At 39.0% G+C, this 19,140-nt stretch overlaps 2 protein-coding genes across 3 annotated transcripts in view; both read left to right on the top strand.

Moving 5' to 3' along the window:
• The window catches only part of LOC110441450 (NADH-quinone oxidoreductase subunit B 2-like), a 9,161-nt gene extending 6,666 nt beyond the window's left edge, over nucleotides 1–2,495 (top strand). The window contains exons 5-6 of the mRNA XM_021484597.1: nucleotides 655–790; nucleotides 2,035–2,495. Of these exons, the coding sequence (XP_021340272.1) occupies nucleotides 655–790; nucleotides 2,035–2,132 (234 nt within the window). The 3' untranslated portion in view covers nucleotides 2,133–2,495. The remainder of the gene's footprint in view (nucleotides 1–654; nucleotides 791–2,034) is intronic.
• Nucleotides 2,496–8,407: 5,912 nt separating this feature from the next.
• Nucleotides 8,408–14,067, top strand: LOC110441451. 2 transcript variants are annotated; one of them, XM_021484599.1, is made up of 2 exons: nucleotides 8,408–8,526; nucleotides 11,389–14,067. In XM_021484599.1, the coding sequence occupies exon 2, from the start codon at nucleotides 11,550–11,552 to the stop codon at nucleotides 12,717–12,719; it is 1,170 nt and encodes a 389-aa protein (XP_021340274.1). In that variant the 5' UTR covers nucleotides 8,408–8,526; nucleotides 11,389–11,549; the 3' UTR covers nucleotides 12,720–14,067. The 2 variants fall into 2 exon arrangements, with proteins under 2 accessions (XP_021340274.1, XP_021340273.1); XM_021484598.1 differs by having other exon boundaries at nucleotides 8,408–8,571.
• The last annotated feature ends 5,073 nt before the right edge of the window (nucleotides 14,068–19,140 follow it).

Raw genomic sequence — 19,140 nt, 5'->3', positions numbered from 1 at the left:
TGTCAGTATATTTATATCAGTGTAAATACTAGTGTTACATAGTGTCAGTATATTTATATAAGTGTAAATACTAGTGTTACATAGTGTCAGTATATTTATACAAGTGTAAATATGTTATGTGGTGTTATTCATAATCATATAAACATAGATTAAAGTTTGTTATGTGGTATTGATATATTTTTACTTGGATAAGACATGACCTTTCTGTTTAAAAAGAAAACCGGCTTGTTATAAATAGAAATTCTTTTAAACATATTGTTATCCCTGCATCAAGGGAAGTAACTCTTTGTACTTGTCGGGGGTTGTATTCTGACAAAAACGTGGACACCTTTGTTATGTGAACTATGAAGTTTTGACTACCAAAAAGGGTCTTGATAATGTAACATACATATCAATCTTTGGTATCGTTCTTTGTGATATTGAACACTATCTTGCCTTTTTTATTTAATTTGTACTGGTAAATTTCACTCGTATAATCCTTTTCTTATTACAATGTAGTTACCATTTGTGATTGTGATTGAAAAAGCAAAATCAATTCTTGTATGATATTAACATTGCTTTGTATCAGAACATAACAGTTTTGATCAATACATTGTTTCTGAAAATCTGTGGAGTGTAAAATGCACAGCTCATTCATTGTGGATTGTTTTGCAGATTTATGACCAGATGCCCGAACCTCGCTTTGTCATCTCGATGGGAAGTTGTGCTAATGGTGGTGGATACTACCATTACTCTTACTCAGTTGTCCGAGGCTGTGATCGTATTATACCTGTAGATATTTATGTACCTGGTAAGTGGACCCAGTAGTCCGAGGCTGTGATTGTATTATACCTGTAGTTATTTATGTACCTGGTAAGTGGACCCAGTAGTCTGAGGCTGTGATCATATTATACCTGTAGATATTTATGTACCTGGTAAGTGTACCAAGTAGTCCGAGGCTGTGATCGTATTATACCTGTAGATATTTATGTACCTGGTAAGTGGACCCAGTAGTCCGAGGCTGTGATTGTATTATACCTGTAGTTATTTATGTACCTGGTAAGTGGACCCAGTAGTCTGAGGCTGTGATCATATTATACCTGTAGATATTTATGTACCTGGTAAGTGTACCAAGTAGTCCGAGGCTGTGATCGTATTATACCTGTAGATATTTATGTACCTGGTAAGTGGACCCAGTAGTCTGAGGCTGTGATCGTATTATACCTGTAGATATTTATGTACCTGGTAAGTGGACCCAGTAGTCTGAGGCTGTGATTGTATTATACCTGTAGATATTTATGTACCTGGTAAGTGGACCCAGTAGTCTGAGGCTGTGATCGTATTATACCTGTAGATATTTATGTACCTGGTAAGTGGACCCAGTAGTCTGAGGCTGTGATCGTATTATACCTGTAGATATTTATGTACTTGGTAAGTGGACCCAGTAGTCTGAGGCTGTGATCGTATTATACCTGTAGATATTTATGTACCCGGTAAGTGGACCCAGTAGTCTGAGGCTGTGATCGTATTATACCTGTATATATTTATGTACCCGGTAAGTGGACCCAGTAGTCTGAGGCTGTGATCGTATTATACCTGTATATATTTATGTACCCGGTAAGTGGACCCAGTAGTCTGAGGCTGTGATCGTATTATACCTGTATATATTTATGTACCCGGTAAGTGGAGCCAGTAGGTGCCTGATGGATTCAGTAGTCTGAGGCTGTGACCCAAGATATCTACTGGAACCTCCTTAATGTTAGTGATAACATTTGAACTGCATTAAAGTACCAGATAGATAAACTAGTGTATAAAATACCAACAGTGAATTTTGCATATTACATGTATACAATATTAAATCAATATTACATGTATATAATATTTAATGTATACAATAAAACATATTACATGTATACAATAAAACATATTACATGTATACAATATTACATATTACATTATGCAAAGTGTGGTTACGGTTACTTTTACTTTGTGTTTAAAAAATATCTTCACATTTATCTTACTTTCATAACCCAAGCTATCTGCTTGTGATTACAGGATGTCCGCCGACAGCAGAAGCTTTGTTATACGGAGTGCTTCAACTACAGAAGAAAATCAAGAGAATGAAAATATTTCAGATGTGGTACAGGAAATAGACCACTCCTTTCTCAGCTTTTATTAAACTTTGGGAAACTTTGTCGAACATGTAGACCTCTTTTTGTGTGTGTCGGGAATTTTTTGACATTCAAAATTAATGAAGGAACATCATTTATGGAGCCTGTGTGTTTTGTTTTACATGGCATTATTTAGGAGCCTAAATTATAGTAGTAATACCACACTGATTGGCTTTTGTTGGATACCACTTGTACAGCGTAATAGATTGAATAAACTGAAAAGTTGGGTGGGACGTTTATATAAAATGCGAGATGTGTGTACGAGACAACAGACTGTGTTATGTAAATAATGCTGGTGTGTTTAATTTACATGTATGTCTTTGTCATTAAAATTGGAAATGGAAACAAGTATTTGTTATCAATCTGCTACATTCTTGTGATATCCATTTGATGAATGGAAATTTTGCTTCATTTGTCATCTTGCATGGAACTAAGTTTTTATGCCCCCACATGATATAGTGGGCATAAAGTGTTGCCCTCGTCCAAACTTCCCAAAAAATCTTTACACAATGACATCATGCTTTTACGGTTGGATTTCCACAAAATTCATAGTAGATAAAAAGGTAGCTTGAATGAACATTTTGCACCACAGACCATTACAGTAAATAGGGAGTTATCATCACCGATTGTGGTCAGATTTCCATGAAACTTCATACAGTATAATAATAAAGAACCAGGGTAGCATGAATGAGCATTAAGTACCTAAGGTCAAGGTCACCATTGCTATAAAAAGGAAAGTCTTGCCCTGACTTATATTGGTTGGACTCCTACAGAGTTTAAGCACAAAGGTAGCATTATAAGTTTTGCATTTTGTCTTGTTAGTCTAGGTTTAAGTCCTTGTAATAGCAAAGGTCATAAAGAACTGTCCATGTTGGTGGAGCTACCCCGGCTACATTAACCATGCACCGATGTCCACAAGAAATCTCGCCAAATCACATCATTCTGACAGAGAGCAGAATTATACACTGAAGATTACTGTTAACCTGGTTATCCATTAAGTCAATTTCATGCGTGTCATAGACATTCTCTAGTGAGTTTTCTCCACCCTCACCCATAGAGAATTCATCAGCTCAAAAATGTGTGAGCCTTGTTGCAAAATATCCCACTCATGTGGCACACTACAGATGGGTGATGTACACTACTTATTGGTGATGTACACTACTGATTGGTGATGAACACTACTGATGGGTGATGAACACTACTGATGGGTGATGTACACTACTGATTGGTAATGAACACTACTCATGGGTTATGTACACTACTGATTGGTGATGTATTCTACTGATGGGTGATGTACACTACTTCTTGGTGATGCACACTACTTATTGGTGATGTACACTACTGATGGGCTGATGGATGATGTCCACAACTGATGGGTGATGTACACTACTGATTGGTGATGAACACTACTGATGGGTGATGAACACTACTGATGGGTGATGAACACTACTGATTGGTAATGAACACTACTCATGGGTTATGTACACTACTGATTGGTGATGTATACTACTGATGGGTGATGTCCACTACTTATTGGTGATGTACACTACTGATGGATGATGTCCACTACTTATTGGTGATGTACACTACTTATTGGGGATGTACACTACTGATGGATGATGTCCACAACTGATGGGTGATGTACACTACTGATTGGTGATGTATACTACTGATGGGTGATGTACACTACTTATTGGTGATGTACACTACTGATGGGTGTACACTACTGTTGGGTGATGTACACTTCTGATGGGCGATGTACACTACTTATTGGTGATGTACACTACTGATGGGTGATGTACACTACTGATGGGTGATGTACACTTCTGATGGGTGATGTACACTACTTATTGGTGATGTACACTACTGATTAGTGATGTACATTACTGATGGGTGTACACTACTGATGGGTGATGTACACTACCGATTGGTGATGTACACTTCTGATGGGTGATGTACACTACTGATTGGTGATGTACACTACTAATTGGTGATGTACACTACCGATGGGTGATGTACACTACTGATGGGTGATGTACACTTCTGATTAGTGATGTACACTACTGATGGATGATGTACACTACTAATTGGTGATGTACACTACCGATGGGTGATGTACACTACTGATGGGTGATGTACACTACTTATTGGTGATGTACACTACTGATGGGTGTACACTACTAATGGATAATGTACACTACTGATTAGTGATGTACATTACTGATGGATGATGTACACTTCTTATTAGTGATGTACACTACTGATGGATGATGTCCACAACTGATGGGTGCTGTACACTACTGATGGGTGATGTACACTACTTATTTGTGATGTACACTACTGAATGGTGATGTACACTACTGATTGGTGATGTACACTACTTATTGGTTATGTACACTACATATTGGTGATGTACACTATTGATAGATGATGTCCACAACTGATGGGTGATGTACACTACTGATGGGTGATGTACACTACTTATTTGTGATGTACACTACTGAATGGTGATGTACACCACTGATTGGTGATGTACACTACTGATGGGTGATGTATACTACTGATGGGTGATGTACACTACTGATGGGTGATGTACACTACTGATTGGTGATGTACACTACTGAATGGGTGATGTATACTACTTATTGGTGATGTTCACTACTGATGGATGATGTCCACAACTGATGGGTGATGTACACTAATGATGGGTGATGTACACTACTTATTTGTGATGTACACTACTGAATGGTGATGTACACTACTTATTGGTAATGTACACTACCGATGGGTGATGTACACTTCTGATGGGTGATGTACACTACTTATTTGTGTTGTACACTACTGAATGGTGATGTACACCTCTGATTGGTGATGTACACTACTGATGGTTGATGTATACTACTGATGGGTGATGTACACTACCAATGGGTGATGTACACTACTGATGGGTGATGTACACTTCTTATTGGTGATGTACACTACTGATAGGAGATGTACACTACTTATTGGTGATGTACAATACTGATTGGTGATGTACACTACTGATAGAGGATGTACACTACTGATGGGTGATGTACCCTACTAATGGATAATGTACACTACTGATTGGTGATGAACACTACTAATGGGTGATGTACACTATTGATGTGTGATGTACACTACTGATAGTTGATGTACACTACTTATTGGTGATGGACACTACTGATAGTTGATGTACACTACTTATTGGTGATGTATACTACCGATGGGTGATGTACACTTCTGATGGGTGATGTACACTACTTATTTGTGATGTACACTACTGAATGGTGATGTACACTACTTATTGGTAATGTACCCTACCGATGGGTGATGTACACTTCTTATTGGTGATGTACACTACTGATGGGTGAACACTACTAATGGATAATGTACACTACTGATTAGTGATGAACACTACTGATGGGTGATGTACACTACTGATAGATGATGTACACTACTGATGGGTGATTTACACTACTGATGGGTGATGTACACTATGATGGATGATGTACACTACTGATGGGTGATGTATACCACTGATGGGTGATGTACACTACTTATTGGTAATGTACCCTACCGATGGGTGATGTACACTTCTTATTGGTGATGTACGTACAATACTTATTGGTGATGTACACTACTGATTGGTAATGAACACTACTCATGGGTTATGTACACTACTGATTGGTGATGTACACTACTGATAGATGATGTACACTACTGATGTGTGATGTACACTTGTACACTACTGATAGGTGATGTACACTACTTATTGGTAATGTACCCTACCGATGGGTGATGTACACTTCTTATTGGTGATGTACCCTACTGATAGGTTATGTACACTACTTATTGGTGATGTACAATACTGATTGGTGATGTACACTACTGATTGGTGATGTACACTACTGATAGATGATGTACACTACTGATGGGTGATGTACACTACTGATGGGTGATGTACACTATGATGGATGATGTACACTACTGAAGGTTTAAAAAGAACTACAAACTTTATTGATTTTACAACGAGTATAAAATATTTAATTGATATTGATATTGATTGCTCTTGTTTGCCCAGATGTTAACGTGCGCGGGTTCTTAATGTAGAAGGAAACTTGACTACCAGGAGATAACCAACTTGGTCGGGCAGGTGACCCCATACCTTTTCACGTCCGATATGGGACTCGAACCCCGGCCGCAAATCGTAAAAGGCGAGTGCGTTACCCACTGCGCCACTCAAGTACTAAGAGTGATCTACACTGGTTTATGTGAACACTCTGTATAGGAATGTAACATTATGAGGTTGACGTTCCCTCCTAACAGGTCCTCAGTATACTTGGTTGACAGCTATTTCCCAAGTTTATGAGCAAGTATCAATGTCGTTATATGGTTACACACCTGGATCTCAGCTATCAGGAAACTTTTACGTTCCTTATTTTTGTAAACCGATAGATTTATTACTCACGATTTCGGGATGGTTTACAACAATAAAGTGGAAATCACTTGGAGACGTTGATTGTGTTGCTAGGTCATTATTGTGGTGTTGTAGCCAAAATTTTAGCTAATGCGTGTTTTGTCGTCAGGGTATTCTGAGTCGGACCAAATAAACAGGTAAACAGTATACAAACCAGACAATTCTATTCTCTGTATGTTTGGTAAAAATACTTATCTCGAAAAGTGTACAGTAACGCGTGGTTATAGATAATGATCGCCAATCAAATAAATCAAAACAAAAATCGTTTAATTATCAAAAGGTGACAGGCATGACATAACTTGATAACATAGTACTGACTACTGTAAGTACTAATAACTTGATAACATAGTACTGACTACTGTAAGTACTGACTACTGTAAGTACTGACTACTGTAAGTACTAATAACTTGATAACACAGAACTGACCACTGTAAGTACTAATAACTTGATAACATAGTACTGACTACTGTAAGTACTGATAACTTGATAACACAGTACTGACTACTGTAAGTACTAATAACTTGATAACATAGTACTGACTACTGTAAGTACTAATAACTTGATAACATAGTACTGACTACTGTAAGTACTAATAACTTGATAACATAGTACTGACTACTGTAAGTACTAATAACTTGATAACATAGTACTGACTACTGTAAGTACTAATAACTTGATAACATAGTACTGACTACTGTAAGTACTAATAACTTGATAACATAGTACTGACTACTGTAAGTACTAATAACTTGATAACATAGTACTGACTACTGTAAGTACTAATAACTTGATAACATAGTACTGACTACTGTAAGTACTAATAACTTGATAACATAGTACTGACTACTGTAAGTACTAATAACTTGATAACATAGTACTGACTACTGTAAGTACTAATAACTTGATAACATAGTACTGACTACTGTAAGTACTAATAACTTGATAACATAGTACTGACTACTGTAAGTACTAATAACTTGATAACATAGTACTGACTACTGTAAGTACTAATAACTTGATAACATAGTACTGACTACTGTAAGTACTAATAACTTGATAACATAGTACTGACTACTGTAAGTACTAATAACTTGATAACATAGTACTGACTACTGTAAGTACTAATAACTTGATAACATAGTACTGACTACTGTAAGTACTAATAACTTGATAACATAGTACTGACTACTGTAAGTACTAATAACTTGATAACATAGTACTGACTACTGTAAGTACTAATAACTTGATAACATAGTACTGACTACTGTAAGTACTGACTACTGTACTGACTACTGTAAGTACTGACTACTGTAAGTACTAATAACTTGATAACATAGTACTGACTACTGTAAGTACTGATAACTTGATAACATAGTACTGATTACTGTAAGTACTTATTTTGTATAATAATAGTTAGTGTTGAAAATGTATACAGACAAATTTTACAGACCGCAGCCTATAGAACACATGTAGGACTAAGGTCTTCAATATTACAAATAGTAAGCTTAAAGACAGAGAATTCTTCACCGTTACAATTAACAACTCACGGTATATACACAAACATAAACAAGTAGGCATATAGATTACAGTTAAGTTCTGTGATGGGTGGAGCTGCATGCAACATCTTGGTCAGGTGGTGTAAATATGATTAAAATCATGTCCAGTAGACACGTATACTAATCGTATCCCGTCAGTGCAGCGTCCGTACAGTCTGATTGGCTTATATTGAAAGATCACGCGTAAGGTATTAGAGATGAACGTGTGATGGACATGTGTTGCGGACTCATTTTCACAGCATCTCTAGGTATACGCAGGGCGTGAAAACAGTATCGCTGTACGTAGAACCCTTCACTATCAAAGGCTCGCAGCGCAGGGCAGGTGAGACCAACCATAGGTAACAGTCGCTGATAAATCATGACAATGGTAAGTCTTCACACAGGTATCTAAATCGTTATTACCAACAGTAACTGAGGTATTTTAAAACAGGTAAGTATTCACTATTGCAAACAGTAACCGGTAAGTATTTACCATAAGAAATAGTAACACGGTAATTCTTTACACTTACAAATAGTAACACGGTAAGTATTTACCATAAGAAATAGTAACGCGGTAATTCTTTACATTTACAAATAGTAACACGGTAAGTATTCGCCATTAGAAATAGTACCACGGTAAGTATTCACAATTAGAAATCGAACACGGCTAGTCTTTACACTTAAATATAGTAACACGGTAAGTCTAATCATTAAAAAAGGTACCGAGGTAAGTCTTTCTACTTAGAAATAGCAACACGGTGAGTATTCGCCATTAGAAATAGTTACACGGGGTAAGTCTTAACCATTTGAAATAGAAACATTGTAAGTCTTTACCATTTGAAATAGAAACACGGTAAGTTTTTACCATTTGAAATAGTAACACGGTAAGTCTTAACCATTTGAAATAGAAACATTGTAAGTCTTTACCATTTGAAATAGTAACATGGCAAGTCTTTACCATTTGAAATAGTAACATGGTAAGTCTTTACCATTTGAAATAGTAACACGGTAAGTCTAAACCATTTGAAATAGAAACACGATGTCTTTACCATTTGAAATAGTAACACGGTAAGTCTTAACCATTTGAAATAGAAACACGATGTCTTTACCATTTGAAATAGTAACACGGTAAGTCTTAACCATTTGAAATAGAAACATTGTAAGTCTTTACCATTTGAAATAGAACCACGGTAAGTTTTTACCATTTGAAATAGTTACACGGGGTAAGTCTTTACCATTTGAAATAGAAACACGGTTAGTCTTTACCATTTGAAATAGTTACACGGTAAGTCTTTACCATTTGAAATAGTAACATGGTAAGTCTTTACCATTTGAAATAGTAACACGGTAAGTCTTAACCATTTGAAATAGTAACACGATGTCTTTACCATTTGAAATAGTAACACGGAAAGTATTCCCCTTTGGAAATAGAAACACGGTAAGTTTTTACCATTTGAAATCGAACACGGCTAGTCTTTACACTTAAATATAGTAACACGGTAAGTCTAATCATTAAAAAAGGTAACAGGGTAAGTCTTATCATTGAAAATGGTAACGAGGTAAGTCTTTCTACTTAGAAATAGTAACACGGTGAGAATTCGCCATCAGAAATAGTTACACGGGGTAAGTCTTAACCATTTGAAATAGAAACATTGTAAGTCTTTACCAATTGAAATAGTAACACGGTAAGTTTTTACCATTTGAAATAGTAACATGGTATGTCTTTACCATTTGAAATAGTAACACGGTAAGTATTCCCCTTTGGAAATAGAAACACGGTAAGTTTTTACCATTTGAAATAGTAACACGGTAAGTCCTTACCATTCGAAATAGTAACACGGTAAGTTTTTACCATTTGAAAGAGTAACACGGTAAGTCTTAACCATTTGAAATAGAAATACGATGTCTTTACCATTTGAAATAGTAACACGGTAACTTTTTACCATTTGAAATAGTAACACGGTGAGTGCTTACCATTTGAAATAGTAACACGGTAACTTTTTACCATTTGAAATAGTAACACGGTGAGTGCTTACCATTTGAAATAGTAACACGGTAACTTTTTACCATTTGAAATAGTAACACGGTAAGTCCTTACCATTCGAAATAGTAACACGGTAAGTTTTTACCATTTGAAATAGTATCACGGTAAGTCTTAACCATTTGAAATAGGAACACGATGTCTTTACCATTTGAAATAGTAACGCGGTAAGTATACCCCTTTGTAAATAGAAACCCGGTCAGTTTTTACCATTTGAAATAGTAACACGGTAAGTTTTTTCCATTTGAAATAGTAACACGGTGAGTTTTTACCATTTGAAATAGTAACACGGTAAGTTCTTACCATTTGAAATAGTAACACGGTAAGTTTTTTCCATTTGAAATAGTAACACGGTAAGTATTCGCCTTTGGAAATAGAAACACGGTAAGTTTTTACCATTTGAAATAGTTACACGGGGTAAGGCTTTACCATTTGAAATAGAAACACGGTGTCTTTACCATTTGAAATAGTAACACGGTAACTTTTTACCATTTGAAATAGTAACACGGGGTAAGTCTTTACCATTTGAAATAGAAACACGGTGTCTTTACCGTTTGAAATAGTAACACGGTAAGTATTCGCCTTTGGAAATAGAAACACGGTAAGTTTTTACCATTTGAAATAGTAACACGGTAAGTCCTTACCATTTGAAATAGTAACACGGTAAGTTTTTACCATTTGAAATAGTAACACGGGGTAAGTCTTTACCATTTGAAATAGTAACACGGTAAGTTTTTACCATTTGAAATAGTAACATGTACTTTTCCTGCACTACTGATAAAGAGAAAAATTCCCTATATATGTCTTTTAATGGAAAGTCTTTATAATTTAATTTTAATCTGAATTAACCGATTGACTGACTCGATTTGAACATTATACGTATGCATGTAATGGTGTTATTTTCGTGGGTTGATTACATTGGATTACTAGCACAACCGATCCTCTTAGAAAAAGACAAAGAATAGCATTACCAAGCCCAATGAAATCATGCTTTTCTATGAAATTAAAATGTTTTAATAATTATATATTTGTTTAGGAAACTATTGAACAGCTTTTAGTTTGATATATATATTATATAACCAATATGAATGCCAGAGGGTTCGTGGAAAAGTCATGAAGCGCCAAGTTTAAAGCCTTAGTCTAACGGTTGTGTTCTATTTACAGGGAAAGGGAGAATGAACACTTAGTAACTACATTATATTCCACCAGCCTGTCAACTAATAGCACCTACACGCTGTTTTTTCTATGCGCTGATCCATCGATACCCGTACAACAGTGTGTAGTGTCCACGTATTCACCTATCGTCCGACACAGTTCCTGTCGGAATGGCCAGCATGGATTCGGAAGCGTCCGAAGTGAACACCACGGATGTCTATGACGTTTTGTTTGATGTCAGCGCGTGCTCCACCAATGTCACGAGCTACATCTACGCATTTATTGGTCTAGCCTGTCTGGCTTTTATAAGTGTTGTTGTGCTCGTCATCTCCAACATCTTACAGCGGAAAAAGCTCGGCAAGAACTATGTAGACATAATTTCCGGTTTTGCAGTTATTCAGCTCTGTTACTGCCTAGTGAATACAGTTGTGATCTTTCTGCATCAGCTTGGTCACTGTGGCTGGGTATACCAAACAGGAGGCATGTGCAAGTTCATGTGGTGGTTGAAGCACACGTCGTTCGTATCGGGGAATTACATCCTAGTCTTGATCTGCACATGCTCAAAGTTACTGTTTGTGGAGGGGAAGTCTGACACCAGTCGATCCCTACCTGTAGTGATAGGGTTCTGGGTAATCGTTCTCGTGTCGGGACTGTTTGACATCCCGTATTTGATCTTCACGGAGGTGGTGAACGGGATTGCCCGTCGTGACTCTGATGTTATCTCTATCAGCTACTGTCATGTCGGCGCTGGACACACCAACCATCTGGAGATAATTGAGTTCTGTTTCGGAACACTCCTCCCAGCGATATGTGCTTTCCTTAGCTTGATTCCACACTTTCTTGGTGCGTGGACAAGGTTCGACAAAGGAATCATGTGCTACTTCCGTCGAACAACCGAGGACAAGCATGATGGTGACGGAGGAGTTGATGTAAGGAAACGCCTGGACAGATACTTCTCCAAATGTCTTACAGCGGCCGTGTTCATGCACGTGCTTCTATTGGTCCCGCAACGTCTATTTGAGTTTGTCAACCTTCTGAGCACCAGACCGTCTACTCTACCAACGGTCGGGGTTAAGAACGCATCTGAGATGAGCCCCGACGCATGGAACACTTTCATAGCAATGTTTACCATGTTCCCCCTTATCTACAGCATCTTCACCTTCCCAATTTATCACGCGCTTGCCGGTAATCCGTTTAAGTGCTTCGCCTGCTTCGGGATGGAGAAGTCGCCCAGTCGGCAGCTACAGCGTCGTAAGCCGGTACGACATATTGCCGCCTCAGAAACCGCTGATACCTATTTCCAGAGCGTCACGTCTGATGAGTTCGCGTCCAACTTTTAGAGGTAGTGATTGCCACTATTTTAGTGACGTAATCGCCAGTGTCAGTGTAACAACCAGTCCGTGTTGGAGTAAGGCGACATATAACACTAACCAGCATCTCGGGCGAGGTACATTTGTTACGCCACGCGGAAAACTTTAACAATTTTCATATGATAAAACGTCGCAGTCAGGAAAGCACAGAAACGATGTCCCCGACTCGGGCCATGTAAATTCTCGTTTTTCTATATTTCAACAGAAATATATTTTTCATCCGACGGTTGACGGACTCAGTTTTGCTGGCACCAAATGTAGGAAGCCCCCTACCTGACATATAATATGCCAATTACGTATTATCAGAAATGACAGGTGTTAAGGATTATGTATACTATAAGAGACATAAGCCGTTGTGATATCATTTTATTCCCATACCTGCTGTGGCTTCATATCTGGTCCTTCATGAACTTCGATCGTCCAGATCTACTAACTTAGCTAGCAAGAACACACCTGATACTGGACAAGGATGAAATACGGCGTATTGACAGTGTGTTCTTGAATAAAGTGGTAGGACGCTCATTTTTATTGAAAATGAAGGCTGTTGTTACAACTTTGTTTAACAATTAGTTGAAATGCTTTGAACGTATTAGGTGCAGGAACCGTAGCATTTAGGGCCGATCGTTGTTATTATTATTTTTTTATGTTTTTTTGTTATCGGATCCCGATAATAAAAAGCAAATATAAAAATAAAAACGATCCCGATAATTAAAAAACAAAAACGATCAGACCTAAAACTACAGTGGTGCAGCTAAAAATTCGAACCTTTTACCGATGACTGGAGGTATTGGTGGCTATATAACGACCTTATAACCGTTCTCCTTTACTAATAGTTGGAGGTGGCTAGGCCTTACAGCAATTCTCCTTTACTAACGGCTGGATGTGGCGAGGCCTTACAGCAATTCTCCTTTACTAACGGCTGAATGTGGTGAGGCCTTACAGCAGTTCTCCTTTACTAACGGTTGGAGGTGGTGAGGCCTTATAACCGTTCTCCTTTACTAATAATGAGAGGTGGCGAGGCCTTACAGCAATTCTCCTTTACTAACGGCTGGATGTGGCGAGGCCTTACAGCAATTCTCCTTTACTAACGGCTGAATGTGGTGAGGCCTTTCAGCAGTTCTCCTTTACTAACGGCTGGATGTGGCGAGGCTTTACAGCAATTCTTTTTTACTAATAGTTGGAGGTGGTGAGGCCTTACAGCGATTCTCCTTTACTAATAGTTAGATGTGTTGAGGCCTTACAGCAATTCTCCTTTACTAATAGTTGGATGTGGTGAGTCCTTACAGCAATTCTCCTTTACTAATAGTTGGAGGTGGTGGGTCCTTACAGCAATTCTCCTTTACTAATTGTTGGAGGTGGTGAGGCCTTACAGCAATTCTTCTTTACTAATAGTTGGAGGTGGTGAGACCTTACAGCAATTCTCCTTTACTAACGGCTGAATGTGGAGAGGCCTTTCAGCAGTTCTCCTTTACTAACGGCCGGATGTGGCGAGGCTTTACAGCAATTCTTTTTTACTAATAGTTGGAGGTGGTGAGGCCTTACACCAATTCTCCTTTACTAATAGTTGGATGTGGCGAGGCCTTACAGCAATTCTTTTTTACTAATAGTTGGGGGTGGTGAGGCCTTACAGCAATTCTTCTTTACTAATAGTTGGAGGTGGTGAGGCCTTTCAGCAATTCTCCTTTACTAACGGCTGAATGTGGTGAGGCCTTTCAGCAATTCTCCTTTACTAACGGCTGAATGTGGTGAGGCCTTTCAGCAGTTCTCCTTTACTAACGGCTGAATGTGGTGAGGCCTTTCAGCAGGTCTCCTTTACTAACGGCTGGATGTGGCGAGGCTCTACAGCAATTCTTTTTTACTAATAGTTGGAGGTGGTGAGTCCTTACACCAATTCTCCTTTACTAATAGTTGGATGTGGTGAGTCCTTACAGCAATTCTCCTTTACTAACGGCTGAAGGTGGTGAGGCCTTTCAGCAGTTCTCCTTTACTAACGGCTGAATGTGGTGAGGCCTTTCAGCAGTTCTCCTTTACTAACGGCTGAATGTGGAGAGGCCTTTCAGCAGTTCTCCTTTACTAACGGCTGAATGTGGTGAGGCCTTTCAGCAATTCTCCTTTACTAACGGCTGGATGTGGCGAGGCTCTACAGCAATTCTTTTTTACTAATAGTTGGAGGTGGTGAGGGCTTACAGCAATTCTTCTTTACTAATAGTTGGAGGTGGTGAGGCCTTTCAGCAATTCTCCTTTACTAAAAGTTGGAGGTGGTGAGGCCTTACAGCACGTCTCCTTTACTAACAATTGGAGATGGTGCGACCTTATAGCCATTCTCCTTTACTAATAGTTGGAGGTGGTGCNATTCTCCTTTACTAATAGTTGGAGGTGGTGAGGCCTTACAGCAATTCTCCTTTACTTATAGTTGGAGGTGGTGAGACCTTACAGCAATTTTCCTTTACTAATAGTTGGAGGTGGTGTGGCCTTACAGCAATTCTCCTTTACTAATAGTTGGAGGTGGTGAGGCCTTACAGCAATTCTCCTTTACTAATAGTTGGAGGTGGTGTGGCCTTACAGCAATTCTCCTTTACTAATAGTTGGAGATGGTGAGGCCTTACAGCAATTTTCCTTTACTAACAGTTGGCGGTAGTGAGGCCTTACAGCAATTCTCCTTTACTAATAGTTGGAGATGGTGAGGCCTTACAGCAATTCTCCTTTACTAATAGTTGGAGGTGGTGAGGCCTTACAGCAATTCATCTTTACTAATAGTTGGAGGTGGCGAGGCCTTACAGCAATTCTCCTTCACTAATAGCTGGAGGCGGTGATGCCTTATAGCCATTCTCCTTTACTAACGGCTGGAGTCGGTGAGGCCTTACAACCATTCTCCTTTACTTATACTTCGAGGTGGTTAGGCCTTATAGCCATCCTCCTTTACTAACCACTGGAGGCGGTGAGGACCCAGAAAGGTTTTGTTTACATCATTCTTTACTATTCATTGGAGATTTTGGAGCCGCAGAATGGCCTTATTGTCATCTCTTGAAAGTGAAACAATTGTCATCTAATATGTAATAGGTGGTATATCCATCCAAAAGACATAGTTTCAAATCTTTAACTCTGTTTGATGAACTCTTGTAACTATTAGAGGAACCAATAGAGTAAGCATTATACTGAAATAGTGACGTCGTGAATCCGTGTCTATCTACCTACTGTCCATTGCTATATACAGCTCCTCTAATGCCAGTATTAAATCAGAAACTGATATAATCCCGACATATCGCTATTTGTGGGCAAGCTGAAATGTCAAGATTTACAGATAAATGTCAACTGTTCATTATTCGTGGTTAAGGCAAAATTAGTTTTTAAAGGCGATGAACAAATATGACAATGATCATTTACAAAATGCTCACCGGTACTCGCAATACACTTCAGAAAACAGGTACACATGTCTATCCTTGAAAGGTGAGGGTGCGCGACAGTTGATTGATTAGTACCTGCCGTGTAACGCGTTATCCTCTGTGGACACTGTACATACGTACACAACATGTGCTGGACCTTCACACTCGAGAGTAAGTGGCTTAGACTTGATTCTATGATGCGATCAACTGGGTGCATCATCACAAATATCATTATAATGCGATGTTTATTTGTTGTTATATTTTCCGTGCTTGTGAATAACTCGTTTTCAGGCTGAGAATTAATTATCAAGGATGGACACGTCAATTAAGCTTGTTCAAAATAAAGTATTTGCTTGTAAACAAATTGTGTTAACGGAGTTTTTATTGTAAGCTATTTGAAAATATGATATTTTTACTCCAAAAGAACATGAATTACTTGATCGACGAGGGTTTTATAACCCAAATTCTTTAGTGTTTTTGGGACTGGCGGGAATACAGGATTCATTAAACATCTAGATGACCTCGGTCTGGAAGTGTTGGGGCCACAAAATGGCCTTATAGTCTTTTTCCTTTACTAATGGTTACAGGTGGAGGGGCCACAGAATGACCATTCTTCTTTACAATGGTGGGTGGTGGTCAATGGTCCTATAGTCATTCTTCCTTAATAATGGTTAAAAGTGGTTAGGCCCCACAATGTATATAGTCAATGTTCTTTACTAATGGTTAGAGGTGGTGAAGGTTCACAGAATGGCCATTCTCCTTTACAAGATGTAACAATGGTTGTTGGTGGTGGTGGTGGCCCAGAATGGACTTATAGTCATTCTCCTTTACTAGTTGTTGGAGGTTGTGAGGCCCCAGAATGGACGTACAGTCATTCTCCTTTACTTATCGTTGGAGTTGACTGGGCAACAGCATGATCTTATAGCATCCTCGAAACTCCAGGAGTTACGTTCACTTACGCTATCTGTTACCGCAAAATTGAAGGCACGAAGATATCTGTTTGATTAGTCTCAGGTAATAAAACTTACCAATCGCCAGACTGATACCTGTCCTTTGAAGATTACAGAGGAGCGATGCCTGACTTCAAAGCCAGTCAATATTTACCGTTACGCGTCCGCGAGATTCTTTAGATGTCGTCAAAGGATCGAACTAGTCTCCTAGTCTCATCGACAAGATGGCGCACACACAGTCTTCAATTTTGCTATGACATAGTCCAGGGGTGGGTAAAGCGAAAGTGTCTGGAGTTGGTGGGCCCAAGAATGGCCTAACAGTTACTTACTCACTTACTGTCTATTACGCCCGCTGGCGTTTAGGGCAGCAACGAAATTCCTCCACACCTGTCGATCCTTTGCTATTCGTTCGATAGTTCCCTGGCTGTGGTCCATGTCACGGAGCTATTTTTCCAACGCGCGTCGCCATGTGGTCTTGGGGCGACGTCTCCTTCCGTTTACCTTCAGGAGTCCAGTGTACTACAACCTTTGTGATGGAGTCACCTTCCTCCAGCGTCTCTTCCTGTTGCACTGTCTCATCAGTTCATCAGATCTTCAGAATTTTCCTCAGTCTGATTGTGTGGAAAAGTTGACAATTTCGACAAGTCTTCCTCTGCCATCCGCCAACATTCTGAACCATATAAAAGTGTTGAAAGCACACAGCTAGGGTATATACTCAGCTTGGTTCTGGTGATATACTGTGCTTATTTCCACATTTCTCTCAGGCTTATGAAGACAATTGTCCTTGCTAGCTCCTCCATCCTTGTTGATTGTGCTTCCTAGATAGGTGAATGTATCTTTGCTCGTGAGGTCGGTATTCCCTTGCTGCACTCCAGTCTTGACTTCGAGACTGAGCTCGCTGTTTCCAACACTACATGCGAAGAAGGTATAAAAACTTCTGATGAGATTACCCATCTTAAGTGGTACCCTATACGTACGCATGATTCTCCGGAGGCTGTCTCTAAGAATACTGTCAAAGGCTTTCTCAAAATCAATGAAGTTTATGTAGAGCTGTCTTTGCCATTCTGAACACTGCTCGATGATGTATTTGAGTGCAAAATTGTGGTCAGTACATCATCTTCCCTTTCTAAATCCAGCCTGTTCCTTCCTCCGCAGCGTGTCTCTTCCATCTGTTATCCGCCTTACAATGATTTTACACAATATCTTGCTGGGTATAAAAAGCAAGGTTATTCCACGCCAGTTGTTACAGTCGTATAGCGATCCTTGCTTTGGTATTCTTACAATTACTCTTCTATTCCATCCTGAATGTATCTTCTCTTCCTGTCATACTATCTTAAATAAGGGTTCCAAAATGGAAGCTGCAAGCTCTGGGGCAGCCTTGAACAGTCCAGAATTCAAGTTGCCGTGTCCTGAGGCCTTTCCATTCTTTATTAACTTGATAGCTTTAATGACTTCTTCTCTAAATGGTATGTCGGTGCTGACTTCTTAGTCGTCTCTAGCCTCCTGTATGTCTGCTTCTTCCGCCGGTGGTTGCCTGTTGAGAATTCTACTTTGTTAATGATTAGAAGAAAAAGCTCGGTCAAACAATGACAATACTTATGCTCCCTTACTTATAATTGGAGGTGGAGGGGCAATAGAATGGCTTTGTTATATATTGAAAGAAAAGTATCCCCCTTCAAACTGATTTGAGGGCTGAAACCGAAACAAACGGCCTGATGGTCAATACACGCTAAAGATTGTGGGGCAAAAGAATGGTCCTCATGCCATTTCCTTTATAAATGGTTTGAGATGGTGGGGCTGCAGAATGGCCTTAAAGTAATAACCTTTACCTAGAGTTGAAGGTGTTGTGGCCACAGAAAAGCTTAAGTTCAATACCGGTACCAATATTTGTATGTGGTGCAGCCAAAGAATGGCTTTCTAGTCAATCTCATATATAAATGGTAAGAGGTGGTGAGGCCACAGAATGGTCTTACTAATGGTTGGAATTGGTGAGGCCACAGAATGGTCTTATATTCAATATCCTTTACTAATGGTTGGAATTGGTGAGGCCACAGAATG

This window comes from Mizuhopecten yessoensis, unplaced genomic scaffold, assembly GCF_002113885.1.
Source record: "Mizuhopecten yessoensis strain PY_sf001 unplaced genomic scaffold, ASM211388v2 scaffold715965, whole genome shotgun sequence".
NCBI lineage: Eukaryota > Metazoa > Mollusca > Bivalvia > Pectinida > Pectinidae > Mizuhopecten > Mizuhopecten yessoensis.
This window is presented reverse-complemented; position numbering and strand designations above follow the sequence as displayed.